This window comes from Erythrolamprus reginae, chromosome 1 (genome assembly GCF_031021105.1).
Source record: "Erythrolamprus reginae isolate rEryReg1 chromosome 1, rEryReg1.hap1, whole genome shotgun sequence".
NCBI classification, from domain to species: Eukaryota; Metazoa; Chordata; class Lepidosauria; order Squamata; family Dipsadidae; genus Erythrolamprus; species Erythrolamprus reginae.
The window spans coordinates 133,790,171-133,814,370 of NC_091950.1; the positions used below are offsets into that span (position 1 = coordinate 133,790,171).

Consider the following 24,200-nt stretch of genomic DNA (forward strand, 5'->3'; position numbering starts at 1 on the left):
TTTCAAAGGTAGCCCCATGTAGAGAGCATTACAATAGTCGAACCTCGAGGTGATGAGGGCATGAGTGACTGTGAGCAGTGACTCCCGGTCCAGATAGGGCCGCAACTGGTGCACCAGGCGAACATGGGCAAACGTCCCCCTCGCCACAGCTGAAAGATGTTTCTCTGATGTGAGCTGTGGATCGAGGAAGATGCCCAAGTTGTGGACCGTCTCTGAGGGGGTCAATAATTCCCCCCCCCCCAGGGTAATGGACGGACAGATGGAGTTATTGTTCCTTCATATCTAACTGTATTAGTCTTGGGAATTTGTTTGTAGATGTTGGTAGAAGTTGTACTAGTTGTAGGGTGATGGGTCCCTACCAGAAGTCTATAAGATTTTGAATGGGATTTTACATACACAAATCACCATATTTATAAATGTACAGATGACCACAAGAGGATGTGCAGTTGTAAAATAATTGCCAATTCTTTGTACTGGTAACTTTTTTGATTGGGATAATTTTTAGAAAAATGCAGAATAGGAACATTCTTTACAAAGAACTATAAATACAGAATTGCACTCTGGTCACAAACAAATCTTAAACAGTTCCTGTATTTGAATCCAGCATCAAGTGTTCAAAATGAATCCAGTATTTTATTTCTTTTCGTTTTAAATTTAGGCTGATGTAAAGATTATCAGCTCTACATTGTATGCAGGAATATTTTCTAATCAGCTTTATGAGATTTGAGCAACAGAATGGATTCGTGCCAGAACATATACTCTGAGATGTTTATCTAATCATCTAAATTTCCAAGGTAACCCAAGGTGATTTAGATGGTATAGTGGCTGATTTGGAGGAAAGGTCGTATTTTATAAAGCCCATATTTGACCTACAAACTCCCACATGTCTTGTCTTGTCTTACAACTCCACATGATGCACCTCCAACTGTCATTCTTTTGAAAATCCTCAGAGTTCTTTAACCAACTGCCTGTATTTGCTCTCTTGTTGTCACCCTCTGTCCTTTCCAGTCCAGTAACGTTCTTGATACAGGCTGAGCAGAATATGCTACACTTTCTGAGGCTGGTATCTTTTATTTCTCCCTTTTAGAGATTGGCCTTTTAGTCTTGGTCATTATATTTGAAAGTCAAGTCAGTAATACCGTTAAAATAAGTAGAGCCATACAGTTGGAGATCTTGTAAGGATTCTATGCATCTTTTTTTTTTTTCAATTATGATAAACATAGGATTCCTGTAGATTTGAGGGTTACAAGCTTCTCTGAGAGTTAACTTTTATTGAATTCAATGTGATGTCTTATTTGTAAGCTCATCATTCAAAGCACCCAACAATCTTTGTGATGTAGCCATATCATTACCACAGTAGGAAGTCAAACATAACTGAAGGAATTTTTTATCTGTTTGAAAATAAAAAGATGGGAGTTTTATAATCTTTTATATGGGTTTATACATTACATTAAGCTGTAGTGTGATTTCTTGAGTTTGATTTAACATATAGCCATTGTGGGTTGTATACCGCAACATTTTGGGCACAGCATTATATGTACCTATCTAAATTTGACTTATTAAACTAAGATTAAGCAAAAGGAAATCACCATAGTAAAGTAGGAGAACCTACCATTATCTAAATTCTTAACCTCTGTGTCCTTGTGGAAATAAATATGATAGCCAAGCTTTATATATCATTGGAGTGTGGATTTTTAAGAAATGTTACAAAAAGATTTCTGAAAAATAAAGTTAAAGGAAATAATAACACATACAGAAAACAGAAAATGTTCTTGAATTAGCAGGATAGGGTTTGATCAGTTTTGAAAGAGTTGAGTATTTTGTAACCGCAGTCAGTTTTTAGCCAAGTGATAAGTTCCCCTCTTTATCAGATATAGTCCTGGTTCAGTGGTCTCCAGTCTATGAAACTTGAAAGCTATGAAAGTGCAGCCTGGCATTTATCTACATTTCTCTTGCCTTTTGTGACTGGTTTGGGAGTGAATCCCTGTGCTCTTTTTCTTACAGTTTACCTGCCAAGCTGATCAATGGAGGCATAGCCGGGCTCATTGGGGTCACCTGTGTGTTTCCTATTGACTTAGCAAAAACACGTTTACAGAACCAACAGAATGGCCACAGGATGTACACCAGTATGTAAGTATCTCATAGATTTAAAGAGAAAAGAAAGCACTCTTATTTTTTAATCACTTGTTCCTTTGCATGAACTGTGCATGAATCGCAGTAAACAGCTCCACAGGATTTTTGTGCAAATATTATATAAATATTTGCACAAAAATCCTGTGGAGCTGTTTACTGAGATTCTCCAGACTGCATGTTTTTAGTAGAACCTCGTATCTGCATCCCTGTGTTTCAGTTAATTGAAGGTTTTTTTGTTAGAGCTATTATATTAATTTATAATCTTAAGAGTTGGGTGCCTATGACAGACATTTCTGCTTTATGGCTAAAAGAGACTTGACCTATTTAACCCATTGTGTATCTATATTAAATTTTAATAAATAAATAAAATAATCATGGAAGCAATCATTGTAGCCATTGAATCCACCCTTCCTTTGTGCAAGAATCCATGTTAAAGCATCAGTGATAGATGAGCAAATCTGGTGTTTGCCATTCACTATTGGAATACTTGTAAATGCACATGTAGTAAGTTTCTTCATTGCTTATTTGACCCCTAAAACAATCATTATGTGTTGCACCACATGATTCTTGACAAATGTATATTTTTCTTTTATGTACACTGAGAGCAGATGCACCAAGACAAATTCCTTGTGTGTCCAATCACACTTGACCAATAAAGAATTCTATTCTATTCTATTCTATTCTATTCTATTCTATTCTATTCTAAACAAAGAAATTTGTTTATTTATCAAATTGTTATACTGCCTTTATCAAATAGCTAAAGGAGCAAACATATATAATATTCTTTCTTCCTTGTATTTTCTGCACAACAGTAGCCCTATGAGATGGGTTGGGCTGAGAGAGAAAGTGATTGGCCCAAAGTCATCCTGCGGGCTTTCATGCCCCAAGAATCCCCATGATTTCTGGTCTGTTGTCTTTCATGCCCCGAGAATCCCCATGATTTCTGGTCTGTTGTCTTTCATGCCCCGAGAATCCCCATGATTTCTGGTCTGTTGTCTTTAACCACTAAACTAAAATGGTTCTCTTATATTCTCTCAGAGTAATTAACTAATTAAGTAAGTAAGTAATTCAACTGTACTAGGAAATTTTTCCTCACATTCAATTAAAATCTCCTTTCCTGTAACTTAATTGATTAACATTCTACTCTCTAGAACCATGATGGCGAACCTATTGGCACGTGTGCCACAGGTGACACACAGAGCCATATTAGAGGGCACGCGAAACATTGCCCTATGCCAGCTCTAGTGCACATGCGTCTACTGACCAGCTCATTTTCGGCCTTGAGAAAGGCCGTTTCACCCTCCGGATGCTTCAGGGAAGCTTCCCTCAAGCCTCGGAGAGCAAAAACCCCACCCATTGGACAAACCAGAAGTTCAGAAAATGCACTTCTGTTTTACCCATTGTGCTATTTTTTTGCACTCTGGAAGGTTCAGGGAAACTTCTTGGAGCCCCGGAGTGCCAAAAAGAGCCCAACGGGCAAACCAGAAGTCCGTTTTTCAGAACTTCCAGTTTACCCATTTGGGTGGGTTTTTTTCACACCCCAGGCTTCAGTGAGGCCTGTGTGCATGTGCAGGGATGGGGGGGATTGTGCCCATGCATGAGGGCAGCGTGGATGCAGGTGCATGTGTGGAAGGGGAGGGAAGGGGTGTGGGCATGTGCATTCATGCTAGCACACCCACACCCATCCTTTTGACACACAGACTGAAAAAGGTTCCCCCTCACTGCTCTAGGATGATTCAGCATAATTATTTATTTGTTTAGATTCCTATTCCCTAACCCCTTTCTCTAGAAACTTCCATAGGGATGCTCTTTTTTTCTGTCCCCGCAATAACCCTGTGAGGTAGGTTAGGCTGAGAGAAAAGGTCTAGCTCAGAGTCATCCACTGAGCTAATTGTGGACTGAGCTTGGATTTCCCCCCAGTTCTATTCCAACATAGATTTCCGGCATCGGACCAAAATATCTCCGGGACTGCCTTCTGACGCACGAATCCCAGCGACCGGTTAGGTCCCACAGAGTTGGCCTTTTCCGGGTCCCATCGACAAAACAATGTTGTCTGGTGGGACCCAGGGGAAGAGCCTTCTCTGTGGCGGCCCCGACCCTCTGGAATCAACTCCCCCCAGAGATTAGGATTGCCCCCACCCTCCTTTCCTTTCGCAAACTCCTTAAAACTCCTTAAAACCCACCTCTATTGCCAGGCATGGGGAAATTGATTCCCCTGGGCCATTTCCGTTTACGTATGGTTTGTATGAGATGTATGATTGTTTTTTATATTAAGGGTTTGAAATTGTTTTAATCACTGGATTTGTAATTGCTAAGTCTTTTGTCTGACATGCTTTCAAATCCTTGAAGAGTGCTATCATATCCTATTCACTGGTTTTTTCCCCATCTCAAAGCTAAACATTCCCATTTCCTTCAGTCTCTTTCATCAGACGTAATTTGTAATCCTCAAGCCTTACCAATTTGTCTGAATCCTCCTTGCAGTGAAGTGTGCAGAACTGTACACAGTATCTAAGGCAGGATTCAACAACCGACAATGAAATGAAATGTTAGTTTCGTGTGCCTTGGAAAATATACTTATGAAGTCTAACATTTCATTTGCTTTTTTGGGCTGCAATCCTATTAAAATAATCTTTAATCTTATTTCTGTCCTGTAGGCACTTTTTTTAATTCATGCTTTCAAATCAATTTTAACTCATGATGACTCCCTAGACAAGTCCCTGCAGTTTTCCTGGCAAGTTTTTGTTAGAAGTGATGTCAGTGTTCCAAATAGCATTCGAGAAATAAATCAGAATCTAAGTTCCAATTTATTAACAAGGCCATGTTAGCACAACTGGAGAAACCCGAATCTAAAATTATGAGGGTATCTCCACCTGGATTAGAGTTCATTCATTCATTCATTCATTCATTCATTCATTCATTTATTAGATTTGTATGCCGCCCCTCTCCGTAGACTCATTTCCTTGCATTTCCTCCCACAAGCCCATCACATCAACCATACATCTTCTGCCAGCATATCCTGTAACTCCCGCAGCTTCCGACCAGATGCTGGACAAAGGCTGACCTTGAGAACCTAAAAGGAATGTGTCATGGCATGCAGCCACCCCGCTCCAAATTCCCACAGCAAGAAACATTCTAAAGCATTTACTGTAAATGGGGCAGGCCAGAGGCTTCAATAAAATATGGCTTTGGCCTGTCAAGTGGCTTTTTCTTGCCTTGTTCTAGGGCCAGGGTCACTCAACTCATTTTGTGCCTAAAGCAGGACTAGAATCACAATTTCTTGCTTTCTAGCTTGGTGCATTGATCATTATGCCAAATTATTTTATCCCTGCCCTCTTTCATTTCACTTATAGACTTAATTTAATAAGTATTCTCTCCACGTCATCCTCAAGTCATCCATAAAACTTTCAAGAAGTATGGAGCCCAGAGCTGAACCTTTAGCACTACCCCTTTAGTCTACCAAAGAACAATTGAGCTCTCTGAGTACAGTCTGGAACCAGCTGTGCATTAGTATAGTAGAGAGCTTGTGACCCATTGGGTCATAGTTTCCTCAATGCTTTCAATAATGGCAGAGCTTCAAAAAGATCTTAAAAATTCATGAAAATATTCAGATTTATCTACTTTCAAGGTGGATTGCATAACACAATCAAACCTCAGGAGCTGAACACAAGTAAATGTTTTATTACATTCTGTATTTGCTTTTCCAAATGTCTATTTTATGATAATTTTTACATGCTCACGTGATGTGTACTGTAATCAGCATGCCTAAAAATTATTGGTTGCATGTGCCAGTTGAAGTCGTCATCCTTTTTTATCTGGACAAACAGAAGGATAAAAGTTTCCACGGAATATGTGAGTTCTATTTCCCACTTAGTCATCAAGATAAGTTCACTGGGTCTATTTTGGGCTACTCATTTCTTCAGCCTGATTTATCTCTCAGGATTATTGTAGGATGAAAACATTAAAAACATCTATCCATTGCCTGGGTATTGCCCTTTCATATTTCAAGCAGCAAGGTCATTGAAGGATTAGTGCAGTCTATGCTGACAATCAAAAATGGTTAACACATGAGAGAAGCATTGCATTGGATGGGAAATGAACACTCGGACACCAAGCTGGGTAAAATGGGCCACTTTATTGAATATTAACAGAAAGACCCACAGGGGTCGCTAAATGGGGCGGAGTTTCCTGAAAAGAACATGCTTGGGCAACTAAATGGGTGTAACTCCATGCCACGCCTACACCCAGCCCGTAAAGCCACACCCAGCATGTGGGAGGGCTCACCCTGCATGACCTGGAACCGGAAATGACATAGGTAAGCCCCAAGGGCACCCCCTTCACACCGCTCCGTCCGGTTAGGCAGCATGAGTTGTGCAACGGAGGTGCCAATCACCTTACAAAAGATGCCCAAAGGAGAACACACAGTTGCTACTGATACCCTTTCCGCCCCGTTTCTGCCATATAGTGACCAAGTATATATACATCCAATTGTTGAATCAAAACCTATTTACATACAGATGCACCCCGTAACCACAAATCTATTTCACTCGTTTAGGATGGAGTAGGCGAAAAAAGCAATCCGTAACAAATGCTCTAAGATTGCAAAAAAATCCTACTCGGGCCCCAAACTAGGCAATCTTTAAACACCCTGGATTGAGCGGAGGTTGGGTGGGTGTCTGCCGGGCGTCGAGCTCGGAGGACAAGGGAAGCCAGGGTGGCGAGCAGGCCCTGATAAAGGGCGCTCGCCACGCCCCTGCTTCCCAGAATGCCCAAGCGGCCGACGGGATACTCTGGGGCACTTATGCCCTATCACGCGAGATCGCCCCAGCTGATAGGCAATGCCGAGATAGTTCCTGCCTTCAGCAAATGTCAGCCAGGCTTTAATTCGCCCGGTCTCTCAAATAGAATGGGAACCTTAAAATTTGTTTGTTTATTTGAATCTGTTGATTAAAGTTCCCTTGACACATGTTCTAGTGACAAGTGGGAAGGTAAATTACATTATTACATTAGGTATTTCCAGGCTAGAGAAGAATAGTCTTCAGGCTTTATTATAAAACCAATCTTGGAGATCATCATCTCTTTGCTCTTATGAGCCCTTTGGCACTGACAAAAATGGTGAGAGATAGATGAGAGGAAGGGTCTTCACACACTGCCTCTCACTCTTTTTCTCACCCGGCTCGTTAGTTAACTCTGCATTTATGAGACAAAGAAAACTTTGTGGGGTTTTCTTCTTTTTTCTCTTCCTCTCTCCAAAATTGTCAACATTATGCTTATATTCAAGAGCCTGTCTTCCAACAAGAGTCCCTGCTGAATTCAAATCTCTCACAAATAATTATTCTGATACTACAGAAATGGTCAACTTGTAAAATGCTTATAATATGCACGATTTCCCTAAAATTAGAACACTTAGCATGCAAAGGATTTTTGAAGACTATGTATTTGAAGTCTATTCAAGTATGAAAAGAATCATTCATCAAGATTATATGACCCAAAGTTTCAGCAAATAGGTGGCTGGGGAAACAACTTTGCTTATGGCTGTCTTTATTTAGCTTCAGATGTTTCTCAAGGGAATTCCTACTCAAAGGAATTGATGCTTCTTATAATTTAATAAAACTATTCTTGGAAGTGAAATATACTTATTCTTCATTTTATCTGGACTTTATTTTTTGCTCTTATTTTTTTAAGGGGTTCTGTAACTTTTATCAACGGGGATCTGTTTTTAAACAGATTGAAAACAAGAACAACATTGTGCCACTAGTATAATGTTTTTAGAGCAGTGATTCTCAACCTGGGGGTTGGGACCCCTTTCGGGGTTAATGACCATTTCACAGGGGTCACCTAAGACCATGGGAAAAGACAAATTTCCCATGATGCTAGAAACTGAAGCTTCTATTGTATTGGCAGTTCTGTGTTAGCAAAACCTTCAGAAGAAAAGGATTTAGGGGTAGTGATTTCTGACAGTCTCAAAATGGGTGAACAGTGCAGTCAGGTGGTAGGGAAAGCAAGTAGGATGCTTGGCTGCATAGCTAGAGGTATAACAAGCAGGAAAAGGGAGATTATGATCCCACTATATAGAGTGCTGGTGAGACCACATTTGGAGTACTGTGTTCAGTTCTGGAGACCTCACCTACAAAAAAATATTGACAAAATTGAACGGGTCCAAAGACGGGCTACAAGAATGGTGGAAGGTCTTAAGCATAAAACGTATCAGGAAAGACTTAATGAACTCAATCTGTATAGTCTGGAGGACAGAAGGAAAAGGGGGGACATGATTGAAACATTTAAATATATTAAAGGGTTAAATAAGGTCCAGGAGGGAAGTGTTTTTAATAGGAAAGTGAACACAAGAACAAGGGGACACAATCTGAAGTTAGTTGGGGGAAAGATCAAAAGCAACGTGAGAAAATATTATTTCACTGAAAGAGTAGTAGATCCTTGGAACAAACTTCCAGCAGACGTGGTAGATAAATCCACAGTAACTGAATTTAAACATGCCTGGGATAAACATATATCCATCCTAAGATAAAATACAGAAAATAGTATAAGGGCAGACTAGATGGACCAGGAGGTCTTTTTCTGCCGTCAGTCTTCTATGTTTCTATTCTGCCGCCTTGAAACATATTTTTACAATCTGACCAATCAGGCGTTTACAATGGGGGGGAGCCCCCTGACCTTCCTGCCAATCAGCTTAAAGCTCTGCTGGGAGAATTGGCACTAGAGTTATGGTTGGGGGTCACCACAACATGAGGAACTGTATTAAGGGGTCGCGGCATTAGAAAGGTTGAGAACCACTGTAAATTTAGAGAGTTTTCCAATGTAGGTATGTGCCGAGCGGAATCAAGAGATGGCAATGACAAAATGTGCACTGTGACATCATATTGCAAACCTTGTAACTTAAAAGACCCCCTTCTGTTCAATATCAAGACATACATTAGGAAAGAGGAGAGTTTGTGTTGCAATGTTGAATGAAGAGTTCATCATTGGGTGCCAACTAGCTGAGCAGTGCTGTCAAATTGAAGCAAGCCTCAGGATGACTTTTCATGCCATTGACAGTCTGAACAAGTACCACTTTTTCCTTTCCTTTCCCTGCACATGACAGCCTGGCATTTAGACACTGAAACTGTTGGCACAACCCATCCAATCTGTTTTTTCTCATATATACTGCATTGCAAGTCCAGTCAACTGGTTATGTGGATGGCAGTAGCTGCCCCACAGAAGGAGTATCCAGATTTTGAGAAGGCTGAACAGTTTTGGACACCACCATGTAAAAAGATGTGGAGACTCTAAAAAGAGTGCAGAGAACCGCAGCAAAGATTATTAGGGAACTGGAGCAAAAACATACAAAGAACGGCTGCAGGAACTGGGTATGTCTAGTTTAATGAAAAGAAGGACTAGGGGTAATATGCTAGCAATGTTCCAGTATCTCAGGGGTTGCCACAAAGAAGAGGGAGTCAAGCTATTCTCCAAAGTACCTGAAGACAGGATAAGAAGCAAGGGATAGAAACTAATCAAGGAGAGAAGCAACACCCTTGAAAATGTTCAAAGATACTTCACCAGAAGAGCCCTTCACTCCTCTACTCGAAATAGAATACCCTACGAGACTAGACTTTCAATCCTGGGCCTAGAAAGTTTAGAACTAAGACGCCTTAAACAAGATCTAAGTATTGCCCACAAGATCATATGCTGCAACGTCCTGCCTGTCGGCGACTACTTCAGCTTCAACCACAATAACACAAGAGCACACAACAGATTTAAACTTAACATTAACCGCTCCAAACTTGACTGTAAAAAATATGACTTCAGTAACCGAGTTGTCGAAGCGTGGAACTCATTACCGGACTCCATAGTGTCATCCCCAAACCCCCAATACTTTACCCTTAGATTATCCACGGTTGACCTATCCAGATTCCTAAGAGGTCAGTAAGGGGCGAGTACAAGTGCACTAGAGTGCCTTCCGTCCCCTGTCCTATTACTCTCCTATATCTCCTATATCTCTTCTTCTATTCTTTCATTGATATGTTCTATTCCTATATCTTCTTTTCTATTATTTCTTAGATATATTTTACTATGAGTATCTCCTCTATAACCTTCATCATGTATTTTACTATGTGTGTATTGATATATACTCACTAAAACCCTCATTGTGTATTGGACAAAATAAATAAATAAAATAAATAAATAAAATAAATAAAATAAAATAAAATAGAACTTAGAAAAAATTTCCTGACAGAACAATTCATAACTGGAACAACTTGCCTCCAGAAGTTGTGAATGTTCCAACACTGGAATTTTTTAAAGAAGAGATTAGAGAACCATTTGTCTGAAATGGTATTGGGTTTCCTGCGGGAGCAGGGAGTTAGACTAGAAAACCTCCAATGTCCCTTCCAACTCTATTATTCTCTTTTTTTAGTACTTTAATGACTAATAACTCTTTGTTCCATCTTTCCAATAGGTCTGACTGCCTTATTAAAACAATCCGGTCTGAAGGATATTTTGGGATGTATAGAGGTCAGTATTTCATTTCATAGTCACAAATAATTAATTCTAGGGAAAAAATCTTACGGAAAATGTTGAAACTAGATTAAAGGCTGCTAGGTTTTAGCCATAAAGCTGCTGTGCATTTAACTGCTTTATAGCAATTAGTGTTTCTTACCACAAAAATGTGGTGATTTAGAAGGGATTCTAGGTGGCAGCCAGGAAAACAATGCCTATCGGGGCTTAATTTTTCAAGTGTGAAATAAAAACAATTCAGCATTCCTCTATGAATTACAATTTTAAAAAATTTGTTGCCATGTAGGTATGAGAAAACTTTATATAACTTGCATCAGGCTGGCAATTGAAAATAGTGTGTAGATTTTTTTAAGGAAAATGTTAATTTACTTTCATTAATATTAACCACAACTTTAGAAAGCAATTTAACCTGAATACATTATACCATTTCTTGCTTAAATCATTTTATAAATCAACTACATCTGTTGTTTTAAAAATTATTTATTTTTTAAAAATCTGTTGATTTTAAAAATTTTGTCCAATTTCTCACATGTCAGTATTTTTTTTTAATAATTTTTTAATTGATTTTTAAAAGTTTACATAAAACAAACATATAACAGTGCACAGTGCATGTGTCCATCACCTGTCAGTATTGACAATAACAGAGTAACAGCAAGTTCCTGAACTTAATTATTGATGTTAGAAATGCTTGAAGGTTCCCCTCCCCCTGTCGGATAAAAACTTGTAACTTTTACAACCTCACAATATGCTGAAATCTGGTAAATGAACATTTTTTCATCCCTCTGCTTGCCTATCTACTTACCATGCATCTGTTAAAGCTAGAGAGGTTTTGCAGCAGCAATGACAGAAAGAAATTTGTATGTACCGAGCAGAAGAAACATATTACCCATATTACATTAGCTAATTTGCCTTCTGTCTACCTTGGCGCACCTTCATTTAACGGTATAGTCTAAGATTAGAGGCACATAGTTTCAGTTCAGACAGCTATAAACCTTGAACTAATTCCTGTAATGAGAAGGGTGTAGCTACAATTGGAATCTCATTTAGTTTACAGTGCTAAAGATTTCCAAGAGTAAGCATTTTTATCTGTTTCTCAGAAGAGGTTATTCAGCATATCAGAGCACCATAGCTTATTCTGCAGTATTGAATAGGATAGATAAAGTTACTTTTCAGTTTTGGTTACATAAATCCCTGTCCTGTTTTAATGATCTTTGAAACAATGCTGTAACAGCTCTTTTGTAGCGTCTCAAAAACGGAAAATGGAGTGGCGGTACCTGATGATGTCAAACAAACTGGAGGGCTGGCGCATAGAGTGAATACTTATTTTTAAGGACAGTTAAATTCAGAGTAGTAGTTATTCTGTAGGTTGAATATCTATGATCAGTTAGTGAAGCAACTAACTGAGAGTAAAATGTAAAGGTTGCCTTTGACTTGCAATCATTTGTTCCACAGCCATTTGAACTTTACAATATCTCTGAAAAATGTGATTTACAACCAGTCCTCACACTTACAACCATCCCAGCATCCCCATACTCATGTGATTAAGATTTGGGTACTTGGCAAGAGGCATGTGTTTATGACAATTTCAGTATCTTGGGATTGTGTCATCATCATTTGTCACCTTCCAGCAAGCAAAATCAAAGGGGGAGGCTGGATTTGCTTCATAACTGCACAATTAATTTAACAACTTCATAACTATGGCAAAAAGGTCATAAAGTCATGCATGGCTCACTTAACAACCACCTTGCCCAGCCACAGAAAAATTGTCATACATTGAGTGCAGATAGTCCTCCACTTACAATCACAGTTGAGCCTGAAATTTTTGTTGCTAAGGGAGACATTTGTTAAGTGAATTTTGCCCCACTTTACAACCTTTTTTGCCACAGTTGTTACGTGAATCTCTGCAGTTTCTGCAGATTACACAGTTGTTAAGTGAATCTGGCTCCCCCTGCTAATTTTGCCCTGTCTAAAGATTGCAAAAGGTGATCACATGACCTTGGGGCGGCATACAAATCCAAATAATAAAAATAAAATAAATAAACAGTCATAAGTATGAACCAGATGGCAAGCATCTGAATTTTGATCGCATGATCATGGGGATGCTACAAAGGTCACAACTGAAAAATGGTCATAAGTCACTTTTATCAGTCATGTTGTAACTTTGAATGGTCACTAAACGAACGGACTGCCTGTATTGCCTATAACAGTGTTTCCCAACCTTGGCAACTTGAAGATATCTGGACTTCAACTCCCAGAATCCCCCAACCAGCAAATGCTGGCTGGGGAATTCTGGGAGTTGAAGTCCAGATATCTTCAAGTTGCCAAGGTTGGGAAACACTGGCCTATAATCTCACTGGAATACAAGTAAGAAGGCTTGAATGGGGCCTTCTCTTGTAAGTGTGGGAAATCCATAAAAGTAAAAACTGAAGACTTCCTTCCTTGTTAGAAAAAATGCCGGATTCCTTTGCAGCCTCTTATGCATCACCCTAATGCTATTTCTGAATAGCAGTTCAGAGACTGCCAGGTCACCCGTTTGGACCATCTTGTGAATAACAATTGCATGAAATTTCCCACCAGCTTGCTCAGCTCTCAGCTGCTTTTCCTACTTTCCTTTTGGATTGGGAACCAGCCAAAACCCAGACTTTGCCAAGTTGTTTCCATAGCACAGAACTGCTGCAAAGCAGACCGTGCAAGACATTCAGCTGTCTTACTAAGAATAACCTCATCCTCATCCCTGGATTTGTAGGGAAATGGGCAAACCATTTTTAGCCACTGGGAACAAAGTGAACTTTTCTTCCATTCAGCGCACATGTATTGATCGACTTTGTGCTCTCCCAAACTCCTGTCCAGCGCTTTGCAGCATAAGATAGCCAATGCCAGACCATTTTGCTATAAAGGGGGCGCTAGCTTTGCTTAGGATTTCCATTTTGGTTTTGGTTTCTTTATACCTTGAAAAATGCTCCCACCCATAAATTCCATGACATTGTAAACTATGTAAACTAGGAAATGGCATACTAGCCTGGGCATTGGAGCTTGGTAAGCAAAGCTCGAGCCGTTGTTCACCCCCGAGGCAGGTTGTTATTTTTTTTCCCACTTCTTCTTCTAAAGCAGTGTTTTTCAACCAGTGTGCCATGGCACACTAGTGTGCTGCGAGACATGGTCAGGTGTGCCGCGAAGCTCAGAGAAAGAAAACAAGAGAGAGAGAGAGAAAGAAAGAGAGAGAAAGAGATAGCAAACAAGAGAGAAAGCAAGCAAGAGAGAGAAAGCAAGAGAGAGAGAAAGAGAACAAGAGAGAAAGAAAGCAAGAGAGAGAGCAAGAGAGAGAAAGAAAGAAAGCAAGAGAGAGAGAGAAAGAGAGGAAGGTGGGAGAAAGAAAGACATAGAGGGAGGGAAGGAGAGAGAAAGAAAGAGGGATGGAGAGAGAGAAAAAAAGAGGAAGGGAGAGAAAGAGGGAGAGAGAAATAGAGCGAAAGGGAGGAAGAGAGAGAATTTTTTTGTCTAATATTTTTTTAGCCACCCCCCCCTTCCCACTCAATGTGCCCCATGGTTTTGTAAATGTAAAAAATGTGCCGCGGCTCAAAAAAGGTTGAAAATCACTGTTCTAAAGCAAGAATAGTTTTAATGCCAGTTTGCTGTGGATAAATGACATTGGTGACACAATGGTTAGAATGCAGTAATGCAGACTAACTCTGCTGACTACCAGCAGTTTGTTTCTGACCGGCTCAAAGTTGACTCAGCCTTCCATTCTTCTGAGGTCTGTAAAATGAGGATCCAGTAAGAAACTTGTGGCATTATTTGTTGATCAAGTCTTTATGTCTGGCTATCTTTCAAAAAACTACACTGGGCAGCATACAAAGTCACTAAATTTAGGAGCATGCAGGGTTTTATTGTTTATTTTGTTTGTTTGTTTGACTTGTATGCTGCCCAATCCCGAAGGACTCAGGGCGGCTCACAACAGTGTAAATTACAGGTAACAATAACAATTTTAAAAAGAAAAAAACGGATTAATTTCTAAAACCCTAATTAAAACTTAAAACCGTTCAGCAGAATACATTTATTTATTTATTATTTATTTATTTATTTATTGGATTTGTATGCCGCCCCTCTCCGAAGACTCCATACTAGTCATTCATACCGATTCATAAACATGGACAAGCTAGTGGTTATTTTAGTATCCCCAAGTCGGCCAGCATAGCCAGGTCTTCGTGACCTTACGAAAAGCCAGCAGGGTGGAGGCCGTACGGACCTCGGGGGGAGGGGTTGATTCCATAAAGCTGGGGCAGCAACAGAGAAGGCCCTCCCCCGCAGTCCCATCAACCTGCATTGTTTAGCTGATGGGACCTTGAGGAGGCCAACTCTTTGTGCTCTAATTGGTCTCTGGAAGGTATGTGGCAGGAGATGGTCCCGTAAATAATCTGGCCCCGAGCCATATAGGGCTTTATAGGTGATAACCAACACCTTGAATTTTAGATGATAGTTCTACATTTTTAGACCTCTTTGTAATTTGTTGTTAAAGTGTACTAACCACTAAAGTGTACTGGGGTTGACTCAGTAATAGAGACAAAACAGTGCTTCGTGGTTCTGTTGTATATGCCAAGAAAGATTATGTAATATTATCTATTTTAATTAGAAGCATTGGCATGGGCTTGTTGGGGAAGGGGAAGAGCTAGTAAAAGAATGAATGTTACATGTAGTTCTTAGTTGCATAGCCAATTTGTCAACGGAAGCAGCGGTGTCTTTCTAAACCACAATTGCGTTAGAGACAACAGTTGCTTTGCAGAATGCCAGCTTCCCATTTAGTTATTATAGCCCTTTGTGAAGTAGTTGGATAAAGCAGATGAAAGATTAAAATGTTCCAAAGACAAAGAAGGCTTGGCAGATGTTGGACTCTCTTCTCTGAGTGGTTTCAATAAAGTGGGTCACCCTAGCATTAGTAATACCCCTTTCTTTTGTCCTCCCTGAGCCAGGCACAGCTTGGGATCTTTTCTGTAGCCCTGGGATTTGTTCTTAGGTTCTCTCTCTCTATATATAAGAGAATCCCTCTTTCCCGTATCCCTGGCAGAGGCTGTCTACATGCCAGGGAGCAGAATTGGCTGAAAGTGGTGCTCTGATGTGTTTTCCTGCAAAGAGAATTTCCCTTGAACAAGATTTCGACCAGAACAGTGTCAGGCAAAAGGAAAGTGATACAGTTTTCCCCAAAATAAGACATCCCCTGATAATAAGCCCTATCAGGATTTTGAGTGCATGGCAATAAGGCCAAGCACTTATTTTGGGTTTCAAAAAAATATAAGACAGAGTCTTATTTTCAGGGAAACACAGTACTGATAAATATAAATATGTATGTGGAGTTTCTTGAGGAATAAAAATATGTGAGCCTTAATATGCATGATTTTGGCAGTCCCTAAAACACCTTGTTAAAAGGAGGACCTAAGCATTATCTGAAAGAGAAAAATGAAGTTGTTGGAGGTGACTTGCCTAGGACACCCAAGCAAATTCATAATAAATAAGATTTGAACTAGTTTTTCCAGTTTGTACTCCTCCCTCTCAGGGAGATTGGAAGACTCTATCATTAACATGCATGGATTTTGGACTGAATCAAAATGTTTTGAAAGGAATACAATAACAAGTCCTTTTAACATGTGGTGACAAAGCTGACCTATTTTGTATATTCAAACAAACAGGGCCAAGACAAATGTTTCTGAGTGCTCACTTGCTATTTCTGGCTTTATCTAATGAAGAACACTGTTTCTTTTGCCAATGAATTTTGCAACAACAATTGGATTCTAAATTGCAGAACTTGACTTTGGAATGCATGTCTTGAAAACGTGTAAATATTTTTCAATGCAGTGACTTCACTCTGTGCAGGTTATGTCTTACCTTGTCCAAAGATTAACTACCATGTTGGGAAAGAATTGTACCTTCTCTTTAAAAAAAAGATGCTAACAAAATTCTTCTGCAGTTTAGCTGTCTTCCAGTATGAATGTACAACTGTCTTTATTTAGCACATTTACAATACAATATAAGAAAGAAGATAAGTGACAACACTATTGTTACTATTTGCTGGCTGCCAATCATAATATGCCTTTTCCTGTGGGTAGATACCAATCCTAGGATTCACTTTTTGTTTTGAACACAATTGATTATCACCCTACAAACATGATTTAAAATCCCTCCAATCACTAAGCTCTTCCTTCTCTTCTGTTTCTTATCCAGGGGCTGCTGTGAATCTAACACTTGTGACTCCAGAAAAAGCCATCAAGTTAGCTGCCAATGATTTCTTTAGGTACCATCTTGCGAAAGATGGGTAAGTAAAGTGTGGGGCCTACTCATAGAAAGATTTCCAACAAAAATGGAAGGATTAAACTGGAGTATGTCACTGTTACTTCATTGTTGTGTATTTTTCCCCGTTATAGTTCACAGAACACTTAAATATAGATATCTTTTTTTGATTTTGCTGCTATAATGTTTGGCTGCTTTATTGTGCCCACAATATAGGAAAAAAATGCAGTATTCTAGTTCACAAAAGCACTTCAAGCAGTTAGAGCAAGGCAACAAAGCCAGCTTTGAAGCCATGGAAACTTCACATTGTCATAGTTTTATGGTAACATTTGAGATTAGATTCAGGTATCCAAAGTATTTGACTAACTGCAGAAAACACAATTTTCCTAGAACAGTTTTCCTTTTAGAAATACTATAGAAGAATTTGAAAAAGAAGAAAGAAAAAATAGAAGGAAAGAGTAGAGAATTGACAAAAATTTATAGTATTTAAATTTAGATATGGAGTTTATGTTGTTGTTAGTTCAAAGTGATGTCCGACCCATCACGAGCCCATGGACAATGTTCCTCCACCTTCTGGAATCCATTTAAGCTCACATCTACTGTTTCAGTGACTCGGTCTAGCCACCTCATTCTCTGTGGTCCTGTTCTTCGTTTGACCTCAATCTTTCCCAGCAATAGGCACTTCTCCAGTGAGTCCTTTCTTCTCATTTGGTGGCCAAAGAATTTGCGTTTCATCTTCAGGATCTGGCCTTCTAAAGAGCAGTCAGGATTGATCTCCTGTAGGACTGATGGAGTTTATAATCACAAGATAATGGTTATCATAAAAGGGAAATCCTTTCTTGGACAATTAAATCATTATATTTGGTTGATATTTGACTAGCATATCCTCTAGTTATTTAACTCCACCTACTAGAAATATTACTTTTTATGCCAAGTAAGTAAATTAAAATGCAAATGCACACTTTTGTTTGTTTTCTTTTTAGAAATAATAGTTGGGAGCAGGGTTTAACTCTTCTTCATGCGTATACAATGTGCAGTCTTTTGAATCTCTCTATCTCTCTCTCTCCAATAGTTGCTATTCTCTGAAAGAAATCTGACATCAGCACCAAGATTTGGAATATAGAAATTAGGGAAAATAGACCCTCCCCATTTCTCCCTATATTACAGTTCTAAGCAGTCCCCCTCCCTCTTTTATAACTATCCTTTTTACTTACATTTGCATATGACTATCTTGTTGAGTAGCAAAGCGAATTGCTCAATTAATACAAAGATGCAGTTTTTCTTGCCTTAACTTTGGATTGTACAAACTGTTTTTGTAGCTGTAAGATGTCATTTTGATAGCTGATGAGAATGATGCATGTGGAAAACGAAAGTGAAAACCAGTCCCCAGAGGGTCAATTATTTCCGTCACCAATTTCGGCTGCTAAAAATACTGTGTTTAGTAGGCTGAACTAAACTGCGTTATTTATCTTTACCACATACAGTAGATAGTGTCTCTGTATGTTAATTATATACTTTCTCTATAGACATTGTGAATTTGATTAATGCCTGTTCTTTTGTCTTTACAATTCCTGGTAGAAAGGAGACTGAGCACATGTTATCTTTTCATGACATCCAATAGGCAGCCAATGGCAAGGGGTAGGAGTGGGGTTTAGTTATATGAAGGGTGGATCAACCTTATCAACATTAATACCTGTGGACTTCAACTCCCAGAATTCCCCAGTCAGTCATGCTCTTGAGTTAGATCTTGACAAAAAGAGGGATTTAGCCAGTCCTTTCTCCCAAGATATTTTTCCCATCAAAATCAATTTTCCTATTGTAAATGCTATCGTAAATGCACCAAGACAAATTCCTTGTGTGTCCAATGACACTTGGCCATTAAAATTGGATTCAGTTCTATTCTATTACATTTACAGTGAGAAAATGCTAAAAATATTAAGAAGTACTTTGGGTTAGGGAGGAGCTATAAAGCCTATCTTATTTGAAAACAGCCAAAGACAAAGGATTATATATTACATTTGTATCTAAATTTGTATTTCTACTCTGATCAATTCTGTAAGCCAGAAAAAGAGATGCTTTTCAGGTTTGGAGAAAGCCTCAGTCATGTGTTTCTTGTCTTTAGGCCAGATTTATTCTGATACTATTTGTCGGCATAAATAATTGCAAAAGATTATGATCCTTACACTTAACTTCAGACCTTGTCCTGGAAAAGGCTTACTGGAACACTGAATGTGAATCCATAGGTGTGAAGTATTATTATCTTGGAATGAAGATAAATTGTAAAGCAATGTGTTGAAACAGAAGCCTTTGCAAAGCTGGAAAGCTAGACCAGAAATGGTGTTTTAATTTGGGATGAAGCTGTTTGATCTGATGCTTTGCCTTGTCTTCCACTAAGGCTCCTAGATACTGTATATTCCTTTGCTCCTTCCTTAGGCCACCTAAAGATATGAAATTCAATTCAATTCAATTCAATTTATTAGATTTGTATGCCGCCCGTCTCCGTAGTCTCGGGGCAGCTCACAACAATAATAACACAACATATAACAAATCTAATAATTAAAAGTCATTAAAAACCCCTTATTAAAAAGAAAACATACACACAAACATACCATGCATAAACTGTATAGGCCCAAGGGAGATGTCTCAGTTCCCCCATGCCTGGCGTCAAAGGTGGATTTTAAGAAGTTTACGAAAGGCAAGGAGGGTGGGGGCAATTCTAATCTTTGGGGGGAGCTGGTTCCAGAGGGTCGGGGCCGCCACAGAGAAGGCTCTTCCCCTGGGTCCCACCAGATGACATTGTTTAGTCGACGGGACCCGGAGAAGGCCAACTCTGTGGGACCTAACCGGTCACTGGGATTTGTGCGGCAGAAGGCGGTCTCAGAGAGAAATGTTCAGTCTGTAATCATGGTATCTGAATTTTAATGGTCTATGTAGAAAATGAATATTGTTTCTCTGCAGAAGGGGGCTGGCAGCTTGAATAAATATTACCAGTTTAATCATCCAAACATTCAGGGGTCCCCTTTCATCTGAAACACTGATTACTATAAAGCATCCACAGGAATTTTCTTTTTTTCAGAGGGCTGCATAAGTAGTGTCAGGATTTTTGTTTCTTTAAGCAGCAAACTTAAGCTGGGATTATTAAATTCAGTGGTATATCTGCTTTTATATGTCTCCTATGTGTATTCTCAATTATGACTCTGTGGATTGACCTTGTGGGTTACAGCCCTGTATTTGTGATAATCTAAAACTTCTAAGGATGCAATGGGCCTTAAAATCAAATTCCTTGTGGAATGTATGGAAATGCATTTCTTGAAACACGTAGTTAGCATGTTATGGCTGTTAAATGATTTGTTGATAACAGCTTAGTGGAACTGATTTTGCCTGCTTTAGACATCTGGTCCCAAAGACAGTTTTGTAGCATCATAGATATATTTGTGTTAGAAACACCGGTAACAATAAAACCAATAAGTGTCCACCATAAGTATTAAGAATGCGCAGGCGCATGTCTCAGTATAGAAAAAATATTAATTCATCTGCTGTTTTTGCAAATGAGTGGTTGCAGTGATAGCAAAAACAACAACAACCCCAGCTGGAATTTTAATGATTTGATCCAGCACTGTAGCACAAAAGTTTTGAAGCAGAACTGGTCATTTCAAGACCATATATAGAATTGTTTCAAGTGCACGTCATGTTTTTGTTGGTGTCCACATTTGAGTACTCTCCGCACACCAGTTGGAAAAGCATGGAAGAAGGTGGGAGATTTTTCTATTTTTCTGTATTCCCTGGGGAATCTTGCCTTCTGTCCCTGGGGCTGTGTTTGGAGATGGGAGGGATGATGATCAGCACACAACATTGTGAAGGGAGGTAGAGTGGGAGGCCTGCTGGTGGGGACTCTTAGTCCACAAAGTGAGTGGAATGTCGCCATGTGCTCCTAAAACCAGTGTCAAGAAAGTTAACTGGTCAGTGACTAACCTAATAATAATAATAATAATAATAATAATAATAATAATAATAATAATAATAATAATAATAATTTATTAGATTTGTATGCCGCCCCTTTCCGAAGACTCGGGGCGGCTCACAACAACGATAAAAACAATATTATACTGGCACAAATCTAATATTTAAAAAAACCCTAAAAACCCTATCATAATTAAAAACCAAACAGCACATACATACCAAACATAAATTATAATGAACCTGGGGGAAAGATGTCTCAAATCCCCCATGCCTGGGGTATAGGTGGGTCTTAAGTAGTTTACGGAAGATAAGGAGGGTGGGAGCAGTTCTAATCTCCGGGGGGAGTTGATTCCAGAGGGCCGGGGCCGTCACATTGTGCAAACAATGCTATAACAAAAACAGTACAATTGGAGAAATACCTCATAGACTAGTGATGGCAAATCTTTTTTTCCTCGGGTGCCGAAAGAGTGTGCATGCGCGCTATCACGCATGCGCAAGTGCCCACACCCATAATTCAATCCCCGGGGACAGCTTACTTCACCCCTCGGAGGCCCTCTGGATGCTGGAAACGCCCATTTCCCAACTTCTGGGGGGAGGGCAGTGGACTCGTGTGTCGCCCTTTCCAGGTTTCAAAAGTTTCCTTGGAGCAGGGGGAAAGTAAAAACGCCCTCCCCCATCCCCCAGAGGCTCTCTGGAAGCCAAAATCAGTCTCCCAGAGCCTCTGTGTGAGCCAAAGATCAGTTGGTCGGCACACACATGCATGTTGGAGCTGAGCTAGGGCAACGGCTCCCATTCCAGCAGAAATGGCTCCGTGTGCCACCTGTGGCACCCATGCCACAGGTTTGCCATCACTGTCATAGGCTTTTTATGCAGCAGTGGGTTTCTCCCAGTTCGGCCTGGTTCTCTGAACCGGTAGCACCAGCGGCAGGAGGCTCTGCCCGCCCTTCCAGGATGCTTCTGTTTCTACGCAGAAGCATTGCGCGTATGCACAAACCACTAGTAACGGGTTTTAGAACCCACTACTGCTTTTATGCCTGGGTATTTCCTGGCCATAATTAATCCCTTTATTTGTCTGCATAATGTGCACTGTAAATGTATGTGCTGCATTAATTTTCAAACTTGCTGATTGTTGCTATGAGAACTATTACCCCATTAATTATTTTTAACTATATCCCCACTTAGATTTTGTCTGTCTCCCAAGCACTGGGACTTACAAACAACTACATATGATAAATAACCACAACAAGGGTAAAAATACCCTAAAAGATCTGATTAAAAATGTAACAAGTCAGGGGCCATCCTAAGTGGGAACATTCATTTACCAATGGGGATAAATTAAGCCCGGTAAACTGAAACTTAACCATGTCCTTCTCTAGACAATTTCATTATATGGGTTATGTTTTTTTTTCCTTTTAGAATCTCTTGGAAATCTCCATTAAGCCATCCACAATATCTGCCTAAATATCCTTAGTAAAGGGAAGCACTTCTCTGAATAAACCATATTACCATATGCTGATGGTATAATTAGCCTATAATAAGATGTTGGAAGGAGTTGTTCGATTATCGTTTAACTAAAGTTCCCATGGCAGCCTTGAATAAAACATGCTGTGTATCTCCAATCTCTCTAACAGATGTGACCTAGTTCAAGGTGTTAATTATATTTTATACCAAATGATAGTGGACTTCATGAGGGCAAAGAAGAATGGTCAAGGCCTCTGAAAGGCACAAACGCTCTCAAGCACTGTGAAACTTGCATCTTAATCAAATATTTATAGGACTTTGTGGTCAGAAAAATATGTACTTGCAAATGTCTTAAAATAGTAGCTAGCATTGCACTGCATAATTTCTACAGGCAATTTTGGAGCATATGTACATTACCGTTTGGCCCCATTGGGTACTGTGACTCAGCAATTGCTAGTAAAAAACAATATTTTTGTAAACGTTTTCAAACATTTTAAAAAATGTTCTGACTATAATCTTTGTTTAGTGACTGCCTCATTTAGTGACTGTTTGCTATTATGACAGTGATCAAGAAGTAAGTTTATGAGCAAGCCTTGCATTTGTGACCTTTTCAGGTCTGTAAAGCAAAGGAAAGCTGAAGTAAGATTGAAAGCACAGTTGTGGTTTCACTTAGAAACCATTTCACTTAATAACCAAGCTTCTGGTCCAGTTAGTGTCACTAAACAAGAATTATCTGTATTACTTTTTCCAAAGAACTTTATCTTCATTAATATTGATTCCTTCCCATGGTGCAATATGACCTTATTCTTTTCATCTTGACTTTCACATTGCTGTTTAGGGTTGACCAAATACTGTATTTTTCACTCTATAAGAAGCTCCAGACTATAAGATGCACCTAGCTTTTGGGGAGGAAAACAAGAAAAAAAAATCTGCTTCTGCCTCCCAGCAATTTGCCTCCTTGCAACAAACAGCAAACAGCTTGGTCAGCTTCAGCACAGTCTGATTTAGCATAAGCAGCTGTTTGGCAGTTGGATCTGCCTCCCGGAATACTACCTATCAGCTGTTCCAGGTTGCGGGGATCACCATCGCCCCTGCTGCTGCCTTTCACCATCTTCTCCACCCACGTGTTCTTGGTCTCTGCATGTCCTATTTTCAGCTTGTTCCAAGTGACAGGGATAGGTGGTGGTGGTGGCAATCCGCACCGCCTAGAACAGGCTGAAAATGGGACATGCAGAAGCCAAAAATGGAGTGCATGAAGGCTGAAAACGGGGGCGGAGATAGCGATAGGCGGCGTGGCGATGAGTAGTGACAGCAGTGACGGGCAGTGGCGATCCCTGCAGCCTGGAACAGCTGATAGACAGTATTCCAGGAGACAGATCCAACCGCCAATCAGCTGCTTGTGTAAATCAGGCTGGGTTGAAGCTGACCAGGCTGTTTGCAGTTCGTTGCAAGGAGGCAAATTGCTGGGAGGCAGAGGCAGTGAGGGTGACGTTGAGTAGGCGAGGCTTTAGAAACATTTGCTGTATAAGATGCACCGACATTTCCACCCACTTTTTTGGAGGGGGGGGAAGTTCATCTTACACAATGAGAAATACGGTATATTTGCTGAGCTTTGTTTTTTCCCTTCCTATCTATTAAGCATGGTTGCATTAGCTGATTCTTTGTACATCCTATCCTAATCAGCAGAAATTGATACCTCTTTTTTATGTTTCTTGTAAGTTTTGCTTAAGAAACAAAACTGAGAGAACTTGTGCTTACAGTTCATAGTTTCTCTAAGGCAGTGTTTCCCAACCTTTTTTGAGCCGCGGCACATTATTCATATTTTCAAAATCCTGGGGAACATTGAAAGGGGGGGCCGG

General features: G+C 39.8%; 1 protein-coding gene across 1 annotated transcript in view; it reads left to right on the top strand.

Moving 5' to 3' along the window:
• The window catches only part of SLC25A22 (solute carrier family 25 member 22), a 93,653-nt gene that overhangs the window by 50,867 nt on the left and 18,586 nt on the right, over nucleotides 1-24,200 (top strand). Inside the window, exons 3-5 of the mRNA XM_070765402.1 lie at nucleotides 2,005-2,130; nucleotides 10,583-10,638; nucleotides 16,855-16,945. Coding sequence (XP_070621503.1) covers nucleotides 2,005-2,130; nucleotides 10,583-10,638; nucleotides 16,855-16,945 — 273 coding nt within the window. The remainder of the gene's footprint in view (nucleotides 1-2,004; nucleotides 2,131-10,582; nucleotides 10,639-16,854; nucleotides 16,946-24,200) is intronic.